The 22,669-nt window shown below is 38.3% G+C and overlaps 1 protein-coding gene across 1 annotated transcript; it reads left to right on the forward strand.

Moving 5' to 3' along the window:
• The first annotated feature begins 697 nt into the window (after positions 1 to 697).
• LOC139726722 (uncharacterized) lies at positions 698 to 12,030 on the forward strand. The gene is made up of 7 exons (XM_071637718.1): positions 698 to 1,220; positions 4,662 to 4,850; positions 5,931 to 6,022; positions 7,849 to 7,951; positions 8,590 to 8,665; positions 9,208 to 9,320; positions 11,899 to 12,030. The coding sequence occupies exons 1-7, from the start codon at positions 1,146 to 1,148 to the stop codon at positions 12,028 to 12,030; spliced, it is 780 nt and encodes a 259-aa protein (XP_071493819.1). The 5' UTR covers positions 698 to 1,145.
• The last annotated feature ends 10,639 nt before the right edge of the window (positions 12,031 to 22,669 follow it).

Here is a 22,669-nt window from a genome sequence, read left to right on the forward strand (position 1 = left end):
CTATGTTTAAAGTGACTGTTTTGATTCGCAGTTTCAAAATCGTATAAAACAGGTCATACTTTTTGCCCTATCATGCAAGGTATACTTGACGTCGGACATAAACAACGCCTACACACCAGTCAAAATATCCGAAGCAGGCAACGTCATCAATTTAGGGGATTCTAAATTACGTCATAACAATACAACCAGCAGCGCACAACACGGTTGGATGCGTTGTCTTTGTTCGTGGCAGTTTTCGTTGTAGACGTGTAGATGCACTGCGTGACTTGCATGCATTTTACGTGGATTTCTGAATTTCCACTGAAATTATAAAACTGATGAATAATTCACTTTGAATTTTAATGTTTTCATCATAAAAAAAAATGTGAGAATGCCGTGCAAAATACTTGGTAAATATAAGATGTTACAATGTACTGTAACAAAAAAAAAATAATATCACAGGCTGGAACTTGTTCCGTGAAGAAAGCGGCGCGCGCGAAATCAACGTTTGTTTTATTGTCAGTGTGAAGGGCGCGCGCTGCACACATATCGGTGGTGTGCAGTCATGTACTAGAAATCCGTTCGGTCGGAACGCAGGACTGGTCGTATACCACGCCAGTGTACCTGACCCAGATGATTTCGCCTTTCGCGGCGAGCGTTCACTCCGATGCATACGACTGGCTGCTGGTAGCGTAGCGGGTGGATACCACAGGAAGCGAGCATCGCTGGTAAAGTTGGGCAGACAATGATGTAAAAGTGCATCAGACTATGTTATTTCTTCCATGGATCCATTATAATTACTTCTGTGGCACTACTCAAAGGCAAGCATTTCGTTTTTACCGCCTGATATGACTACAAAATTTGCCGATATCCGCCGCGACTGATGAAGGCAGTGCGCTTGTGTTCTCTGTGGACGCGGAATTTTCAGATCTCTGCCGCGATCGGTACGGCAACTCGTCCCTTGGCGTTTCATTGGCAGCGCTGCAGCGTGGAGGCAATTCAAAGCGGTGGAGGAATTGTGGAATATATTCGAACACAACATCTATCTCGTCTGCAGTTTTGCTGAGGTTCCATGAACTGTTGCCCACACCTAGCTACTACTGCTATTCCGTAACTGCCATAAAGCCAGAGAGATTCTTTTTCAGGATTAAATTATAAATAGATAAATGACTATGGGAAGGAGAAGTCTAAAGAAGATATGTCTCTTCGACATGGATGGTACGATCACTCAAGTACGCAAGGTGAGAATGAAAGTATAAGTTATAACGTATAATACAGACATTTAGTTATGAGATATATTGTATAGAAGAGATTTGCCACAGGCCATGAATCAGGATCACCACGAACCCATGCAAATATCGTTGTTTAATGAGAAATGTCAGTTGATTACCAAATCATGAAATTATCAATGTTCTTCTCTTGTCTTCGAGTTGTCTGAAATGTTTATTTCTTGTTGCACGAGGTATATAGCAGCAGCAGCATTCACTATCGGTTTGAACATCTAGCTCTGAAAATGACTGTGCAGTTCGGCAACAAATTATAATAGAGGCTTAATTACTATTAAGGTGCTTATATTAAATATCACGTCCTTTTAAAAAAGTCCTTTGACTGATACCGGAATGCGCAATGATCATAGGAATAATTGTGAAAATTGTTACTTATCTGAGATTGTCACTAATTTGACCAAAATAATATGATAATATTACGTGACGGCAAACATCATGTTTACACAGTGAACATCTGCTTCCTCTCCCACCTACCGTACCATGATTTATGGATTCAATTTCACCACAGCCAATCGGGAGAGAGAGTGTGTGTTTATGTGTACTACGCCTGTTTTAATGTGTGTGGGATGGAGAGTAATTTTCCACGGAAGCTTGGCCAGCTGCATGCCTCCTTGTTTTTCTTCTCTTTCCTTTCTTTTCCGTGTATACGGATTACTAGTGCTCCTTTCTCTAACATCCAAAGCTCCCTTCTTACAATAGTTTGTATACCTCATCTCTTCCTGCTTATCTTAATTTCCAATGTACAAAGTGTAATTATACTCCATCTTCAAGTCTTGATTCAGATTCAACTTTCCGTGCCTCTTTACAAATTGAAACATAAACACACACGGAAGAAATCCTAATTGTGTGCATCGTAGACGTCACAAATTCTTTAGTATGATGCCAACACAACAAGAGACAAATTCCTTTCCTCCATAAGACAGGGTTTTCAATGCTCCGCAGGACTCCGCAGGATCCTTGCAGGAGACTTCCTCCTCGTAAAATACACTGCTTATGTCATGAAGGATGACTACATGGTGCTGCGTGTTGATAATCAACAGATGCTGCACAGGTTTATTTTGAAATTCCTTGATTGACACGCATAGAACCTGCTTAATCTGAGTTAGGATTCATTTTTCTCGTGACCATGTAATTCAAAATGATATACAATGAACAGTACAGAGCAAGAACGGAAAAACATGCAAAGTAACATAATACTTGTAGGGCCTACTTGTACAGTGTACAATTGTATTATAAAAATCCTCCTTGTGATGCAGGGTACTTGACATACATCGGTTGAGATGTGTCTCAGTCCTTTATCATTTATGTAGGATGTTGAGTGGCTCAATGTTGCTTGAAAAACAAGGATTGGATTTTTATCAGCAGCACACAACTGTCATCATAACTATCGTAAGAATTAACTAAATTGTTTTTATCACTCTGGAAAATAGACAGGAGAAACCAAAGAGCGTGATATTTTGAGACGAACTCGGAAGAGCTCAAGTGCGTTTTTCTTCTGCATATTTCTGGACATTCCAAGTCTAAATCCAAGCAAAACATGTTGCTTTCAAACTTGCTATTGACGTATGCTGTGTTAATAGGCATTGGAATTTTCTGGACACGGATATACTGAAAACACCGATTAGTTTACAAAAGCCACAGAGCAGCCAGAGCGTGCGACAAGGCGCAATCTCGGTTACGGGCTGATGGGTGTGCGGGACGCTGATTGGCTGATGTTGGGGGCGAAATAGTGGGTGTGTCACTACGTCATCACGGCGCTGGAAAAAGCTTCCGTGACTTTCAGACGACCTTCACACGTACCCAACCTGTTATTCTTCGTACCACACTGTAGTAACTCACAGGGAAATGCATAACATTACAAGACAGTGTACTAGTATACGGCAATACCATGATCTACATACACATGTATGACGAGACAAGTAATTTAGAACAAAAATATTTTCCCCACCAACATTTTCGCTGCTTTCAAGTGTTAGATGGCGATAGATTTGGCATTTTGTCATGTTTTACGAGTTGTTATGATGAAGAGCAAGAACTGAAGGAAACGACGCCACACTTTTTTAAGCGCTGGCGTGGCATTTTACAATTCCGTCACGAAATATTACTAGATGGACTGATTATTATTCACAACGATATTTTGCTGTTAGCTCCTTCTTTCTGACTTCCATTCTTCCTCCTCCCTCTGCATACTAATATGTGTAGTCGTTTTCTCTTCATTGTCATAGTATTATGATTTTTATTCATTATCAACAGTCTTTCAAGATTTTAATCACTTTTAAAAGTGTTATCGTAAATGCAATAATATTTAGGTTTTTTATCCATGATTTTGCGTATCTTCAGGGATTTTATTTATATTGTATACATGTAAGTAGGTTAGACATTTTTAGGCGAAATTTATTCCTGACGTTTTTACCATAAACTGCTGGCTCGAAGATCGCGATTGAATATTAGAATTATTGCATTAATTTGATTGACTGTTGCATAGTTTGCTATACTTGTATATGACGAAGTATTGTATGTATTCGATGTATGCTTGTCTGCATTCGTTTTTGCGTGCTTTCGTTTTTGCGTGTCTGTACAATGTATGTGCCTACGATTTTTTGTATTCTGCGGCGTTGTCAATAGCCACTGCTACCATCATGTCTTGTAGCAAAGGCAGACAAATTATATGCACGGTACGGTAAAACCAGAAAAAACTGTCACTGGCATTCAATGCATTCTGTCGACAAAAACACTTACCGCGTGCATTTTACTTTCGCGAATCTTAAATTAGCTCCCCTATTTAGAAATTCGCGAAAGTTTCATGCACGTGAAAATTTCTGGTTTTTTCAGAATTTTCAGATGATTGCAAATTAAGTAAAGTTCTTTGTCTCTTTTTTCATGTCAATCACAATTTACCGGGGGGGGGGGGTCTATTCAAATAAACAGTTCCGTAGTTTTCTCGCAAATTTAAAGGAATAAGAAATGCAAAAATAAAGATGAGTGATTGCATTGAATGATACTTGGGTCTTGTAGATGCACCCATATTAAAAACTCAAAGATGTTTTACCTTCGTATGTGTATTATGTATGTGTTTACGTGTGCGTACCTGTGTGCGTGCCTGTGTGCGTGCCTGCGTGTCTGTACAGCACGGTGGCTGTGGACATCTACAACATAGATCTGCTATAGGTCTAGTTGATCAAAGTTTTATGACTGTTGTAAAAAAAAAATGACCTTATGCTTGCTATTGCTTGCTCATTTTATAGTGGCGATGTTTATTTTTTTTTCTTTTAGTTCACATTCACGTTAGATTTCTGTGTTATTTTGGTTTTGATATGTGTGTGTATTTGTTGTTGTTTGGTTTGTTTGTTTGTTTTCATTCTTGTCTTCATGGTCGCTGAATTTATCTCTCCCCAGAAAATAGACGCGGAGATGCGCGAGCTCCTGATCGAGCTCCAGAAGCAGTGTCCCATCGGCCTGATCACGGGCTCCGACCTCAAGAGCGCCGAGCGCCAACTCGGGCACGAACTCATCCAGAGATTCGACTATGTGTTCGTTGAGAACGGCGCAGTGGCCTACCGAAATGGGGACGTGATTGCTGAAAAGGTCAGTGATGCAACGACGAATGTCCCCGGATGTTGTCTTCTCTGTATTGTCCATCAGTTTAATCATAATAGAATTAAAAAGTAAAATGTGGCTTACTGTAGAGCTTTCCTTGCTGCATAAGTTACCAAAATCCGTACATCCCTATGTCTCCAAAATTCCACTGACTGCACAGCATCACCATCTATTTTGGCATCGTGATGATTTTCAATATGCAAATTACCTGACAGCCTGCCTACGTGTGTATCTTGTTTTCCGACAATACAATCTAAAACCTGTCTATAACATTGATTTCAGCTATACTCTTGATGTATATAGCAGGAATAAGACTTATATTTAACATTGTGTATGGGTGTGCCGTTTGCATACCGAAGTAAAATACATTTTAAAACAAAAAAGTCTGATTACAGTTTTCCGAAAATGTGTCTTTGTGAGCTAAATTCACTTTAGAGACGTCAACAATAGTTCTGCGTGAGTGCTGATTGTGCAAAAAAAAAAAAAATAAAGAAGGAAAATGATAAGACAATTGTTAGGTGACGCTGAGTGCGCAATCTTCAGCATCGTATAAGGTTGTCGATCCCCTCTCATTTCGAGTCATTATTGTACTGTAACTCTGTGCGTGACAAACAATAAATAACAATAATCATGTGACTTTGACGAAGAGAGCAGGCGAGCCTTGGATAGGACGAACGTTTCCGAGAAACAGCTTCACATGAACAGATTAAGATAATTGAAATAACACGCTTTTTCTATATATAGCTTTTACAATTCAGGGCATGAAATGGCGGCTTGCCTACATAATTTTCACGGTTAACATCTGTCTGGTTTTATTTGCATTTCATTCACACTATGTTATGCCTGTCACGGTTGAGGAAATGGCATTTCCGGTAAATTAATTGTAGTGTTTATACTGAGATATTTCTTGTCGGTTGAGGACTTAGGATTTCCGATTTCCGTAATGCCAAATAAACAGACACTAACTAGAGCTGTAAATGTTAATGATGATCATCAGTGAAGACAGCCTGTCGAACTAAGATAAACATTTCACCAGATCATTTTACCTGTATGGTTCACACCTTGTAGAATATATCAGAGGAGATGGGAGAGGCCAAGTTACAAGAAGTTATCAACTTTGTTCTGCACTACTTAGCGGATATCCAGCTACCAGTGAAGAGGTGGGTTTGTTTTCATATATTTTTGAAAGACATACGTAAAACAAGGTTTCTTTGTTTGTTTTTGTTTTTGTTTTTTGGTCACATTTTTATCAACTTGAGGCATCGATGAACATATTGGACCTGTTTAGCAGGTGTTCGCCATATGGATTCACAAAGTTGTGATTCCAGAAAATGAATGAGTGCTGAGATTGAATATCTACGCTTAATAAGCATTACACAATTCATAAGACTCTGCTCCCGCTTCAATTCAAGACAATGTATAAACAGACTGGTAGACCCTCGTCAGTAAATTACACAGGTGCTTCCACCACCAAAGTATAATAGGTTAACACTGGCACTTTTGCCCCCAGCTGCTCAAAACATTAATTTCCATTGTCAAGTCTAAAGATCGGCCACACTCTAGATAAACTATAAACTATTGTTATTTCACGAAAAGTTCGTGTTGAGGACAGATGACGTCCATGTAAATACAATGCCAAAGCATGAGTATCCATGCACGATTTGCATGTGTGATGTGCGCGTGAACCGTGAGAGTTTGTTCTATAAACATTTACAATTTTAAGTGTTTGTTGATTTAACGTCTACGGCGATAAAAGACAAAAAAAAAATACATACAGGAGGAAGAAGGGAAGGCTCATTGCTGGTTGGACTATGTACAATAATGTAGACCCTACATGTGTACATCCAGAGTGAAAACGAGAACAAGAATTGTTACATTGTGAAACAACAGTAGAAAATGATCACATATTTTTCAGCAAATTCGCAAGATGAAGAATGTTTCTAAATCGCTAGATGACATTACAATGACGGCATTTGTCCCATGCTGTATAACGCTCAGATTAAGGAGATGAATCCTGTTGATGCTTCTTAAGATACATTATCATGAATCAGATATATATGTATTTTTTCCAAATCTTTCGTAAAGGAGGTTCTTATTATTTTTGTTGGGTTTTTTTTTTGTGACAAGAAGAAGGAGGTCATGTTATTCATTAAGTCAAACTTTGCTAAAAGTTTACGTACACAATATCAATATTACATAACATATTTCCGATAGGGACCCGTTTGATGTCTATGCGTAATGTGAATATTGCAACAACTGCGTTAACGACCGCAAGGTGTGCAATACTAACATCTGATTAGTTTCAAAAGATGTTGCCATAGTAACTGCAACATCGTAACCAACAGACCTCAGGAGTAGACAGAGTGACTTTTGAAGAGACCGTCAAGGTGTGGGATGCAACTACTCAGGGGTTGTTTTCTGATGTGTCGCACCATGCAGCATTTCCTAATACAATGCGTGTGTCTCTTTGTCTCTCATATAGCACAGGTTACTATTTCAAGGTGAACTTCACTTATCCAATATACCAGGAACAATGATAGCGTAAAGCCAATGATGGTTCGTTTCCAGGTCAGATCGTGTATCGACTTGTGTTTTTAGGGAGTTTGGAGCGGATGTGTTGCGCAATAACCCGTTTCGGGTTTCTGGCGTTATCAAGTTATGTAATATGCATTCCCTCTATCATATCGCAAGGCATGTGAAAAAAAAAGAAGAAGAGTAGATTTTTTGTAAACGTTTGATCGTGATACCCTACAAAGTGTCCCAGGCTAAATCCGAATGACGTGTATTCAATCGTCAATGCACATTGATATTATTCCATACGATATGAATCTTTTAACGAAATGTTCCCATTGATCCACATGCTTATTCTTCATCAACATAGTCAATGTCTTGTCGTACATCACATGTACATCCTTTATCTATATCTGTTGTATGTATCTTTTTGTTAAGATTCTGTACTGATATACATTCTCCTTTCATGCGACAGGGGTTGCTTCGTGGAATACAGGAAAGGAATGATCAACATCGCACCGATGGGTAGATGTAATCTGACGTTCGAGGACAGGAGAATTTTCTGCGAGTACGACAAGGTGTGTCATCGCTTTGAATTATTGGAATCCACCTGTATATTCCCTAAAGATGTGTACCCTTAGATGTTATATAAAAGTTGTCTTTCTTATCACCATGATGTATGCACGTTAGCCTAGATTATGTACGATTTTGGCGCTGTCAAAGTTACAGAAACATTTAACTTTTCATTTGTATCTCAGATCGATGAACCTCATCAAGGATCCCTCTCTTTTTTTTCTTTTCTTTCTTTTTGTGGGGGGGGGGGGGGATATTCACGTGTTGGCTTTGGAAGTCCCTTTTTTATTTGATATCGAGACTATCAAGCCACTACGAAATACTATGTACCTCGCAAACCCGCTACCATGTGCTATATGTTATCCCTTCTCCTTCCCACGGAGTCATTCAAACAGGTCGCCACTATGGTGTGCTCTATCCCACTTAATCCCACCCTAGTTACACCCAGAAGTTCCTATAGAATCGTGGACCCTCTTATAGAAAGTGGATAGTCCCGTATACAATGAAGACGCCGTCACCTCTTATTACCTTCCTATTGTGGGATATTAACTAGGACTGGTGTAGAAAGAGTAAATTAAGGATTTTGAAGAACGCTTTGTATTAACTCACTCTTTCTTTTCTCTCTATACCTACTCTCACGCAGACGCACAAAGTTCGTGAGAAAATGGTGAACACACTGCAGAAACGCTTTGCAAATAGCGGGCTTGTATTCTGTATAGGTAAGTTACCCTGTATCGTCGTTTCATATTTTCCTACAAATTTGATACACTTCTTTTTGATAGCGTATCGCGAGTATTCTGATGTGTGCATAAGGCATTTACTAGTGACTTTGTCAAGGTGGAGATTGAAATCAACTCCTGTTCATGATTATCGCCAGTGGTTGCCGGTTGTTTGCAGGTTTCAGGGGGGATCTAGCTTTTGGCTCAGGGGGTGGGTTGACCAAATGACGTTGGGTCATGACAAACAAACAAAAAGTCTTCACATATTTTGCTGCCACTTCTCTCCACAAATCGTCTGACAGGAAAAAAAGCTGGGGTCTTTTTTATTTATTTATGTTTTTATTTTCTTTTTCCGTTGGGTAGATACTCCGCTGGGTTTCATTCACGTTCTTCAGTGCATCGCCATTTTAAACACGTCGAACTATTTTTTTTAGACCTCATAACATTTGCGTACCGATAAAGGCTGTTACTGAGTGGTATGATCAAATTTGTTTCACACCCATGACATTGAACGTTCATTTATCTATCTATTCTGTGCACAGGAGGTCAGACGAGTTTTGATGTGTTTCCGATTGGCTGGGACAAGACATCATGCCTAGATCACCTGGGGTCAGAGTTCGACCAGATCTACTTCTTTGGCGATATGACAGCCAAGGTTAGTCTTGCCTAGACTCAAGATGTCAAAACAACATACTAGCCCACTTATAATGTATGGCCTCCTAGAACCGACTTGCGACAGAAGTATTATTTTCCACGCTTGAATGTCCATTTCATTTGACGGTTCTATTGCCTTGAGTTTATAGTTATTTTGTGTTGTCTTGTATTGGTGACTAGGGAATAGTAAATTATGTTTTTAAGCTGAAATATTTGCTTTATATTCTGGATGAAGAAATGAATCCTCTAGTGCTGACTGAAAGAGCTTCATGTGATTATATTTATTTTCGAATATTTCAGAATGTTGGCCAGTTTCACTCTCCATGGTATACTATTTCTGACATGATCTCATAAAGCGACTGTGACATCACAAAGCAATACTGACATCGCGCACCGCTCCGTATGGTCACGTCATTGCACTCCGTAAAATGTAACAAAGCAATAATTTTGACATCGCGCGCTGCTTCTTCGTACTGTCTCTGTTACAAAGCAACTGTGACATCACAAAGCAGTTTTGACATCGTGCGCTGCATCTTTGTACAGTCACTTTATCAAATGTAACAAAGTAATTGTGACATCATAGAACAATTCTGACACTGCGCGCCGCTTCGTACGGTCACTGTAAAATGTAACAAAACAATTTTTAGACATCGCGCGCCTCTTCGTAATGTCTTACTCTGTTACAAAGCAATTGTGACATCACAAAGGAATTTTGACATCGTGCGCTGCAGTCTTGTACGGTCACATCCACTTTATGAAATGTAACAAAGTAATTGTGACATCATAGAACAAATTTGACATTGCGCGCTGCTTCGTAAGGTCACTGTATTCTGAAATGGGACAAAACAATCGTGACATCACAAAGCAATACTGACATCGCGCGCTGCTGCTTCGTACGGTCACTTTAATGTAACAAAGTAATTGTGATATCACAGAGCAATTCTGACATCTCGCGCTGCTTCATACTGTCACTCTGTGATGTAACAAAGCAATTGTGTCACCACAAAGCAATCCTGACATAGAGCCCTGCTTCGTTCTTCGCTCCATATGGTATCCACCACGTGACTTCTCGCCTCATTTTTTCGCCTTCTTATGTTTACATTTTTGATCCAAAATATAAAGCAAATATGCTCTGCCTACTTTCGATTGTCTGGTAAAAAATATGGGCCTCGGTGCCTTCAAAAGTACCATTCACTTAAGGGCTTTTTACACTTGTGTTTCTTAACCCCGGACTTTCTCTGACCCAGGACTATCGTTAGTCCCGTACCAATTTTTTCAGCTTTTTACACTCGCCAGTTAGTACCGTACTATCTCTTGTCCGGGGCTAAGGAGAAAACTGACCTTTTTACACTCGTATTTCTTAGCCCCGGACTTTCCAAACCACATGAATATTCATAATTACGCTGTGTACTGTACACGTACACGCACGCACCGGCAGCACTTGATTACCTCGTTTCTGATTGGTCAGTGAGGGTCGGACTTCGTCTCCGTCGCTTAGCCCAGGATTATTTTTTCGTTCTGTTTACACTTACTTGCTTGGCACCGCAATTGCGGTGCTAGCACCGCAATTGCGGTGCTAACCCCTGCTATTTTGCAGGGCCAGATAGTACCGTACTATCGGTGGGGCTAGCCCACTTTGGCAAAAACGAGTGTAAACAGAAAGTGGGCTAAGGATAGTCCCGTACCAACGGTGGGGCTAAGGCCCCCCCTTAGCCCCACCGTTAGTCCGGGGCTAAGCAAAATTTTACAAGTGTAAAAAGCCCTTTAGGGGCTTAACTCCGCAGTGAATAGCACTATTTTGGAGTCACCTCTGCCCATATACTTTTAGCCAGAAATTCTCAATTCAAAGTTAAGATTTTGTATATCATATTAGCTATATTTGCTGTTACATTAGATCCGAATAAATGCAATTTTCCCAGCTTGCATAATAGATGCGTTTTTGCTATCGCTCATTTAGTTTCGTTTAGGGATGGAAGATTTGTATGTTGCATGCATGAGCTTCGGGAAATAATGTTCTCATCGAGTCAAACATTATCCACCAAATTTGAATTACAAGTAGAAGTGTGTCAGGAATATTCAACATCTTGTTTGTCATTGCTCACTCTGCATGTCTATCGTAAGTTGAAATAGCCCTTATCGAAGAAAATCATTATTGTATTCCTCTTGCAAAGTTTGTGATAATGATTTAGTTTTGTTTCTGGCACGAAGTAAACATTGAACGAACAAAAGTGAACGGAGAAACTAGCGTATAACGTGAAGTACAAGAAAATCTTGAAAATCGATTGTGTCACCTTCTGAAAAAAACATTACTATGAGGGCGCTTTTTCACCGAGGGATCCAGAGCCGTGTATCATGTCTATCTTCGGCTCGAGAGGGTCATAGCAGCGATTCAAGTTATGACTTGACTCGAATTCAGTCTCAGTTATAAACATTAAACTTATTCAAAGCTCATCAAATGTCAAAATTTTACTTTATAAAAGAAAACAGAAGTAAAATCCCACACAAACCCTTCAACAACAGCAGCTATGATTTTGCTTAAATACTATTTGCCATTGTCCGATTCGTCCTCAATCCCTCAGGGTGGCAATGATTACGAGCTCTACCACGACCCGAGAACGACAAGCTACACGGTGACCAGTCCCAAGGACACGGGTAGACTTGTGCGACAACTCTTCCTCAACGACTCCACTTCAAGGACCACTGCCACGTGACCAGAACTCCTTTACATTCCAGCCCTCTTTGTTCTGTTTGTTATTGTTTTTTCTTTGTCTTATGATATATTTTCCCCCACCTTCCGCCAGTAGTCGCCGTGACATTGTACAAGTTCTTGAAGGTCGTAACGCACCAGTAACATTATATATTGGCTGAACAGTTGAAGTTGAGACATTCTAGATCAATAGCCATGAGCGCCTATCAAAGGTGGATACCGGCGTTATACAAGAAGCCATCCTCATCATCATCATCATGAGTAATATGTGCATGTCCACTGACGTTTTTTGCAGAGCTCATGCTGATTTTTTTTTCATGCTTCCTTCATGTACTATGAACTTCTTGAACACTGAAAACAGACTACACATACATTCTTGTATCCATACCTAAGGTTTTGACCAAAATACGTGAGACCAAGTTGCTAGTGAACTGACCAAACTTATTTGGGGTAATTCATTATTTTGTTGAGTTGAGTTGACTTTCTGTAGCACTTGCGGCAATAGAGAAAATGAATACAGTGTAATTCTTCCCAGTACTTCCTCTCCTCGTCATATTGTGTGTGTTTTTATGCCTCCGCCACGAAGTGGTGCCGGAGGCATTATGTTTTCGGGTTGTCCGTCCGTCCGTCCGTCCTTCCGTCCGTCCGTCCGTCCGTCCGTCCGTCCGTCCTTCCGTCCGTCTTTCCGTCCGTCCGTAATGAATTTTGTGGACAAGGTAACTATCAAAAGCTGTTGAGGTATCCTGATGAAACTTGGCATGTATGTGTATTAGGGGGTGAAGTTGTGCCTATCAACTTTTGGGTGCATGTGCTCAAGGTCAAAGGTCAAAAGGTCAAGGTCAAATACATAAAATTTCACTATTTCCACCATATCTATGCAATGCCAGAAGATATTTTCTTGAAACTTAGTGTATACATGTATTACCCAATTTAGATTCTCTGGTGAAAGTTTGGGTCATGAGGTCAAAGGTCAAAGGTCAAAAGGTCGAGTAAAAATATTAAAACTTCTTTTTTTTCTCTGTAAATTGGAAAATTGTTCAAGGTATCTTCATGGAACATAGTATATATACATGTACTGACTGGCAGTGATTATCTAGAGAATGTAGGGTTCATGGGGTCAAAGGTCAGGGGTCAAAGGTCAAGTGCAACACTTCAAAATTTTACTATTTCCCTCATGTTCATGCAATGCCAGCAGGATTAGTATTTTTTTTTTTTTACACTTGGTGTATGCATGTGTAACCTAATAGAAATTCTCTGGAGAGTTTTTTTTCTTTTTCTTTTTTTATTGCATCAAAGGTCAAAAGGTCAAAGATCAAGTGAAAGTGCTGAACTAACTTTTTCCTCCATATCTCGGAAGTGGCTCAATTTATCGTGAAACCTACTGCATATCTATGCATGTTCTACCTGAAAGTGATTATCTTATGAATTTTAGGGTCTAAGGCCAGATGAACATGGTAACAATTTACTATTCAGTACAGAAATTGCACTTTTTCTCCATACCGGTACCATGAAAATTACTCAATGCATAAATGTATGAATGGGTCAAAGTCAAGTTAAAGTCCTTAAATCCCCAAATACATGCTCTCCTATTCATCCAATTAAACCAAGTTCAAGGAAGGTGAACATTTAACACATTTCTGACAAACTTGTCATTTCAATATTTTGCCAGTTTTGTGAAAATGTAATCACACATTGTCCACATGGACTATCTAGACCTATTAGGAGAATCATGCATTATGGCGGAGGCATACCAGTCGCCATAGCGACATTTCTAGTTTTTTTCTTCTTTTTTGTTTTACAGTTTGCTCTTTTTATAATGTTAGCGATACAAAGTTCACCCGTGTCACGAGATGACACGTGACACGGAGTATACTCTGAGCTTTGAAGAAAGTGATGATTATAATTATGACATGCCCTCGAATGATAAACCTTGGAAAGTACAAAATGCTAATAGTTTTGTTTTTTTTTTTTCATGGCATAGTGAGTTAGACTTCTGTTTTATCAAAGATTATAACTCGAAGGTTTGCTTCCATTTCACGTGAAATTATTCCATCTTGGACGTAATGCTGAACAGAAAAAAAAAACCGGGAATGTCATGTCGTATATAGTCAATCTATATGCAAGAAACCATACAGAACATTATTTTGTTTTCCCCCAGTGAACAAGTCGATTTTGTTGTCCTGGTCTCCATAACACTCTATATAATTGATCGATGTATTATGTCTCTATGTATAATGTGTGGAAGAACACGCAGTAACACATAGAGTCGTGATATAATTCACTGCCTTGTATTACAGACACATTGTCTTCATTTGTCTTATCTATATCTTATCTCTATCTTTCATATCGTGTTTTCATAAATTCACCTAAGGATGAATAGACTGAAAAATGCCTCTCTCGCCGTAGCACTGCCATATGAATTTTGCAGGTTGAAAAACAATAAGGGCATTGATATGATCGTGGGCGAGTACGATGACCCAAGATATTATGGATATCAGAGAGACTGATTTTTTGATCATCATAAAGGCGTCGTTCGAATTATACACTACTCAACCATAAACTAATCCACAATCAATATTAGCAACATCACGGGAAGAAAGTGATACATGATGATGATGCTAAAGCAGATGAAAGGTGGAATGGTTTAAACGAATGCAGGCACGCAACAAATACTAGTACATGTACATAAGAGATTTCAGTGAAGTGATTTCTTGTCAATGTACAGGTATATCCATGTTCATTGTGTATTGCACATAATTATTAGTTATGGTATACATTGTACTTCCCATCATGTGAAGATTGTAGAAAGTTTTAGTCTTTCCGTTACAACACTTCTTATATGCGAACTGTTATGTTTGTAGTTTTATGAGGTTTTATTTATATCATGATTTTTTTTTACGCTAATTAACTGATCATTTCAGTTTCGTCTCAAAACTTTCATGACATTTAACCATATTTTGTTGCCTTAGTAAAGCACAGGACTGAAATAACGTGAAAGGTATCCACGCTGGAAGTTGATATCAACACATTGTATAAAGTATAGTTTTATGTATACAGCCTTCAATGTATATACAACTAATACATAGATGTGCAGTAATAATTGATGGTTGTACAATAATTACGCATTTTACCTCACATGCAATAGAAATGCAAGAAGTTAGCTATAGATGTCAAAATTGTTGTAATTTTGCATGTCATGCTGCAAACACAATTTTTTTATATTCAAAGGTGCTCTTCTATAGCAACAAGTATGATAAGAGAAGCGTCGATCAGACCAACACATTAGATCTGCACTCAGTCTTGATCAGAAGTACGAAGAAATTCTTAAAACTGAGAGGACATATCAGAGAGAACGGGAATTTCCCCCATCGAGGAATGACTCTGACAAACAAAAATCGCTCCACTATTACGTTGCCAGTTCAGTGCAATATCTGTCTCTTGGTAATGATACCTATCCCGAGAGGGATCATCTGTAATGTACGAATAGACTTTCACAAGAAAGGCTCGATTCTGAGACTCAAGTATTGTAGAATCTTCAAGTCGTTTGAGTACAGGAGTTTACAGATGTATTCGGTTAACGAACTCACTGCCGAAAGGACGATGAAAAAAAGGAAGTGATTGAGAAATGTGAGTTATGACATCATAATAGGCGACAGGGAGGAATATGACTTGTCTGGAGGTCATGATATGCCTTGTACGCTACCATCTCATGCTTGGTGATTTCACCAAAGTATTAAATGACATGCCCATTCCATGTTTTGACATAATAAATGCTGCAGAATCACATCTCATGATCGTCATGTCATCATGACATGCTAAGTTTGATTGATTACAAAGTATACATGTAGAATTATTCGTAGCAATACCGGCGATGTCTAACTGTAAATCTGTTTTAACGATATCATGAAACGGAATTATTCGTAGCAATACTGGCGATGTCTAACTGCGAATCTGTTTCAACAACAGCATGAAACGGAGAGATTGATTTCGAATAATTTCGATTAATTCTCAGTCTGTATTCTGTCTGTTCATCTCCCATTTCTAAGTTCATTGGTAGTATCACTATACAGATCATCATAATGCCTACAGCACGAAAGCAATTCTATAACAGAATTACGCTTAAGACTGCTTTTTATCTCGTACAAACCAAGTTCATATTCAGGGGCGGATCCAGGAATTCCGTAAAGGCAAGCGCCTTTGCAAAATTAAAGGGGGCGCACGCAGCCCCCCCCCCCCCATTTTTTATTTTTATTTCTTTTGTTTTAACCAAAAATAAAGAGGGGGCGCGCGCCCGGTGCGCCCCCCTCTGGATCCGCCACTGATATTCAGTGTTTCAGCCTTTTTACGATTCTTTTTGACGGTTGTTTCATTTGTTTTCGGTGATGTCGGCCTTGTCATCATGTGAAGAAAGTCCAAAAATTACAAATCAAGATTCAAACCACTTATTAATTGATGTCTGTAGCCATAATACATGTATTGATAAAGGCACTAAATGTACAACCAGACAAACAACACGCCGTTTTGATCAGTCATGCCCAGTTTAAAAAGAAATAGAATTTTGATCTTTTAGCGTTGGTGAGTGCGAGAGGTTTTTAAATTTTCCATGTTGTAATGCATTATAGTACATGTAATATGATTTAGTGTATGTTTCAGAGCGTCAGTTCTATTTACAGCAGCCTGTATGTACCTTTCATAAGCTGCAAAACTATCATGTCTTAGTATTACACGGGGATCTTTTTATCATGTACGACAGGAATGAAAGTTATCGAAAGGAAGAGTTCGGATTGTTTGGGGTTCAGTAATCTGTCCACTTTTTGTCATAATTGCTCTCTGTTTTAAACTTTCAGTATCAGGTTGATCAATGATCTGTTTAGAACGTGTGCCTGCACGTATTGCGTTATGTAAGTATACAGATCAACGGATCGACAGATGCGCGGCTTTAATAGGTTTGCTTCTGTCGAGTTTTTGTTATTACATGGGATGTATCATGTAGTTCTCATCTTGTACAGTGTGTATGATAGATCAAGACGTAATTTAAATGTGACGTCAAGCAGAGCACTGACTGAATGAATGTTAGGAATCGCCATGTTCAGTTTGCTTGTTTTTGTTACTTTTAGCCATGCTAGCGCCGTACTGCAGAAAATGGTATCGTAATCTGCACACGTCGTCAACCAATTTTGGCGTAATAGACATGGAATTGTTGATACACTGACCAGCGTGATTATCCTGGCCAAACTAAAATGTCTTGAACTTCGATGGACACATGCGAAAAGTAGTATACAGCATGGATAACACAATAATGCAATATACATGTGTACGTTTTATTCGAAATATACTGCAGGTGAACTGTTTTGTAGAATAGTGTGATATGCTTTCGTGCAATGAAAATCGACCAAAACTGCATGAGACTAAATACAAGTGTAGCAAAATGAAAGAATTTCCAGCCTATGCCGGGAGCTGAAATGCCTACTCATGCACGCACTCACACGCACAAACAAACAATCATTGTACATAGCTGTAATCAGAAGGCTCGTGAAGGTGTCGTCTGTAACGTGCGAGGGTCAAGCTATACCATGTAACTGAATCAGAGCCAACCACTCGAGTACGAGTAGATGGGGGAAAGCAACAGGACGTGTTTTCTTCCAAAGCATTGCACTACATGTTCATTGATCTGTCTTATGTCGCACTAACTTTTCTTGGGCAATTCCTGCGAGAAACATTTATCCTTTTGTTAATGATGAATGGTCTTATATCTTTCTACATAACCTATAAAAACGACACGCCAAATGATACAAATCAACCATGGCGGAGCACGCTGTTTATGAACGGGAAGATGAAAGGGATTCTTCCTTTACCTTCCTGTTGTAAAAATAATGGTGCACAGCTTGATGAAAGTCGTTTGTAAACAGGGTAAAAAAGGTGCAAAACTATATAGGCCTACATGTATACACACCAACTTTGTGTGTGCGCACAGTTATCTTTCATAGCATAAAATGCCACCCAGAGAACTATAACATGTGTCATATTAATGCTTTTTCGAATGTTGCAATCAATGTTACCAATTGTAGATTGTTCTACCAATGTTGGTGTTGATTTTTTCGACGTGTCCAGACTCGAATGACACAAGTACAATGTATAACATTTCATCGCTATCCTTCAGCCACTTTGAGTTTTTAGCTCCCTTTTTAGTCTTTCTTGTGTCTTGATGTTTCAACATTGTTAAGGTTGGAGGGATGTAAATGACCTAATGTAAAACTAAGAGGGAAATACCAATGTATTACATGTATACTGTATGGAATTACGTGTGGCTGCTTGGTTGACGAGCATGGGACCAAAAAAAAAAGGAAAGAGAAAGAGATTAGACTTGAAATGTGCTACGGTGTGTTTTACTCCATGGTGTATAATAATAAGTGAAAATTGTGAGAGACAATGCATATATGTACCAGTACTTTACAATGTAGTTTCGACGTGACATGCCTTGCCTCAGTTGGCGGAGAAATAAATTGTAATTATTTTGTTACGAAACAAAGCAAGCATTGTTCGATGTTTAATGAACCGAGTTCGTGTCTATACCCATATTTTCCGGAAGTATTATTATACACAGTACATGTATAGTGAGAGAGTGAGAGAGAGAGAGAGAGAGAGATGGCATTAGAAGGCAGAGTGTGTGTTGTATACCAAAGATAGATACTAGGCGAGCTCACTCAGTACAATGTACCTTCTTGGTCGTACAATGCAGGGTGTGAAAAAAAAGAACATTTCACCTTGATTGTTCCCATATTTTCTTTTTCTCTGACATTTACGCTCAAAATTATGTTCAATTTCACAGCACAAGAAACAGTAAAAACCTATATACCAAAATCTTTGAAGACATGCCAGGGGTTGTCTGTACATCACAACAAAAACTAGCAATGCGCTCATTTTCTAATGGACATAAAGATACAAAAACAATACTGACGGCCCTTTATTGACGAGGCCTAGCCTACAAGCATATCACTATTTGGAACAATCGATAGAAATCGATGTGAAGGATAAGAAATGCCAGTTTGGTAACCACTCAGCTTCGCCTGGATGGTGGAAGTGATTTGTCCGGATGATTTGGATGAGATTGAGACAGTTTCGGTGAAGGGCACACATAAAATGAAAAACATAATATAGCTAACAGGCAAAGAGAAATGTGGATTGAGTGAAAGCAGCAATATTATAGTAGAACACATTAGTGAAGTTTGAGGAAAATCAGACAATCAATGCAAAATTCATGAAATTCTTCCGTCGAGATATTTTTATTGCAACTTATTTTTTACGTCGATGTAGGGCAATTTGTCAATCAGTTTCAATGAATGCAAAAGTAAATGTATTTTTAAAGTTTTGGTGTTGGAACCATTGGATCAGGAGACTACTGGAGTTCATGACGTCATGTGTGGACAACAATATAAAGGAAGTATAAAGGGAATCCCACAAAAATTTATTTTTCATGATAATTACACATTCCATCAACTTGATACTGACATATGTTAAGGGTGGTAATCCCCCTGCTTTATGAAAGTGGTCAGTCAAGTGCTCTTTCATTATGCTAGAAAAGTGAAAGCATGTTGAATTTTCTTCATAATATTTTCATAATTGTTGTCGACACATGATGTCATAAACGGTTTCAACACCAAAACTCCTAAAATTCATAACTTTTACATCAATTGTCCGATTTTCCTCAACTTTCATTGATATGTTCTATTAATAATGCTAGTGTTGCTGCTTTCACTCAGTACACATTTCTCTTGGGGTTTTGGTTTCCTAACGGTAAAACAAAAAGAAGAAGAAGAGAAGAAGTTTCATACTGATGAGAAGATTTCTTCCTAGGAATCTATCCACCAATGTTTTTAGGATTTGAGTAAAACAATATTTTTATCACTCGGCTTAGTCTTGGAGCTAACCATGTTGAATTTCCTTATTTTGATGCGCGGTGTCCACATAAGAAAGTATCAGACGTACGAATCGTTGTGTTGCCATGGGTATTAGGTTTGCGCCCTCTATCAGCTCTGACGTGTTCCGTCGAACTGGGTCGACTTCGTTGTTACACTCATTCCGAATCACAATGAGTTATAAACACTATCTTTGCTCTTTGACCTGTTCAATACAGCCGAGGTATGGATAAAAAAATTATGCAGAATTTGACCAAAATATCATCAAACTTTGAATCTTCTTTAAACTCCATTAGAACCACTCGTAGTTAAGCTGTTCGTATTTTTTGTCATTTTTTTTTCTGTCGAAAACCTCTCATAACCTCAAAGCTAGTCCTATACAAGAAAAATGGATAATTAGATGAGAAAGAAATGCAAGTTTGAAGATAAGAAACGAAGAAAACGTACATGCCAATCGAGGGTAAAGTGCTTAAAGGAATGACGCATTTTCCAACTAATAGTCAAAATGGGATATGCCGACAACCCAATAACCCGCCTAAAATCATACTCTCACACTGTAATGAATATACATTTATGTTTATTATGTTCTGTTTAATACTATTTACTGTAATGGGAAAATTGTTTCAATAGAAAGAAATTAAAACTCTCTTGGTTGCCATTTTAAATGTTACAGTTTATTACGCAACATGAAAACATCTTACGCATTGAAATCGAGTCGATTTTCTTTCACTTAAAAGTCTAGATCAGAATTATCATTCTACACGTTAAGACGGTCATAAATATGCACAGATATTAAGTAGGTCTATGTTGTTATTTTTGTGTAAGATATCGGATGATTTTTGCCTGGGAAATAGATCAGGAGTGGTGAGCATATAACATTAAACATATTGTATTATAGACTGTAATAGTGACCTGTTGCGACGTGATAGGTGATAGGTGATAGGTAGAGAATGATACCAAAATAAATTGAAATCCGAAGAAGTTATGCGCTTGATCCCTTTTCTCCGCATGTAGTATCAATCCCACGAAAGGTAGAACACCCTACACCAGTAAAAGTGGAAGATCCTGACCTTTGACTTTGACCCTTCCTTGTTGCCATGGTTACTGATACCACGTTTTGACACTCCCCTCAAGCCTTTTATTCGATGGGCTCAGATTCGCAGACTTGGGAATGACTCATATCTTTAGATAACTGGGTCCAAAAACCAAGTTGGAGATGAAAAACGCGACCCTAATTCTGAAGTTCAATCACCTCTTCGTGATAATGTTTTTGGAGTAACGTTTTCTTATTATTCTCTGTTCCAGGCCGCAATTTGGACGCACTTTGATGGTTAAAAGACTGCATCTATTTATTGGCCCATAGTATTGTAAAATTCTGTATACAAAATGTGAACAACAGTTATAATAAATTTGTTTCTAGGCTAAGGTTACTGTCTACATGGTTAATGCGAAAAATAGTGATATCTCCTTATATTTTAGGCTTTATGTTAGGCTCTATATTATTATGTTTTATGATACAACTGACATACACATGCGTATCAAATGTGATAACTCAAGCATTTTTAAATCACTGCTCCCAAAGGTAAACCGTACCTTTACATATGGGTCTACTCCAGTGTACTTTCTAATTCATTCCTTAAAAATGTACGTTTATCATGTTATTATATATCGTCATAATCATTGCCTTTTCCAAGCAGCAACAGAAACTTGGAAGACAGACTAATATCCCAAGAATCGACATGCATGAGATGTACACAATCATCTTATCGGTGTCGTTTTATTTTGTTATCACCTTGCTTCCACTATCATCGTGTGTTGTCACAAGCACAGTCCCTATATATCGCTACATATAAACTAAAGACTCAATCATATCTTTTGTTGTACTCACTCCTCCTGCTCTCCTTCTCTTTCTCCTCCATTTTTTCTTCCTTTTCTGATAATGATGATGATAATATTGATAGTATGAATAATAATGATAATGATAATGATGATAATAATGATAACGATAATAATAATAGTAATAATAATAATAATGATAACAATAATAATAATAATAATAATAATAATAATAATAATAATAATAATAATAATAATAATAATATTAATATGTCTTCTTCCTCCGCTGTCTGCTCCCTATCCTTCTTGGAATACCATGGGGTTTCCCCTCTGTTAAAGGGAAGATAAACCCCAAGAGCAATGTAGATTAAGTGAAAGCAGCAACATTAGTAGAACACATCAGTGAAAGTTTGAAGAAAATCGGACAATCGATGCAAAAGTTATGAATTTTTAAAGTTTTGGTGTTGGAACCGGTGGATGAGGAGACTACTAGAGGTTATGACGTATGAGTGGACAACAATACCAAGAAAATATAAAGAAAATTCTACAAAAATCCATTTTTCATGAAAATTACAAATTCCATCAACTTGATATTGACATTATGTTAAGGGTAGCAATTATTCCCCCTGCTTTCTGAAAGCGGTTGGTCCATTGCTCTTTCATAATTCTAGAAAAATGAATTTTTGTTGAATTTCCTTTATATTTTCTTTGAATTGTTGTCCACTCATACGTCATATCCTCTAGTAGTCTCCTCATCCAGCGGTTCCAACACCAAAACTTTAAAAATTCATAACTTTTGCATCGATTGTCCGATTATTTCTCAAACTTTCACTGATGTGTTCTACTAATGTTGCTGCTTTCACTCAATCCACATTGCTCTTTGGGTTTACC

Source organism: Diadema antillarum, unplaced genomic scaffold (assembly GCF_040938485.1).
Source record: "Diadema antillarum isolate AM-2024a unplaced genomic scaffold, OU_Dant_1.0 scf00000017, whole genome shotgun sequence".
In the NCBI taxonomy this organism is placed as follows: Eukaryota; Metazoa; Echinodermata; class Echinoidea; order Diadematoida; family Diadematidae; genus Diadema; species Diadema antillarum.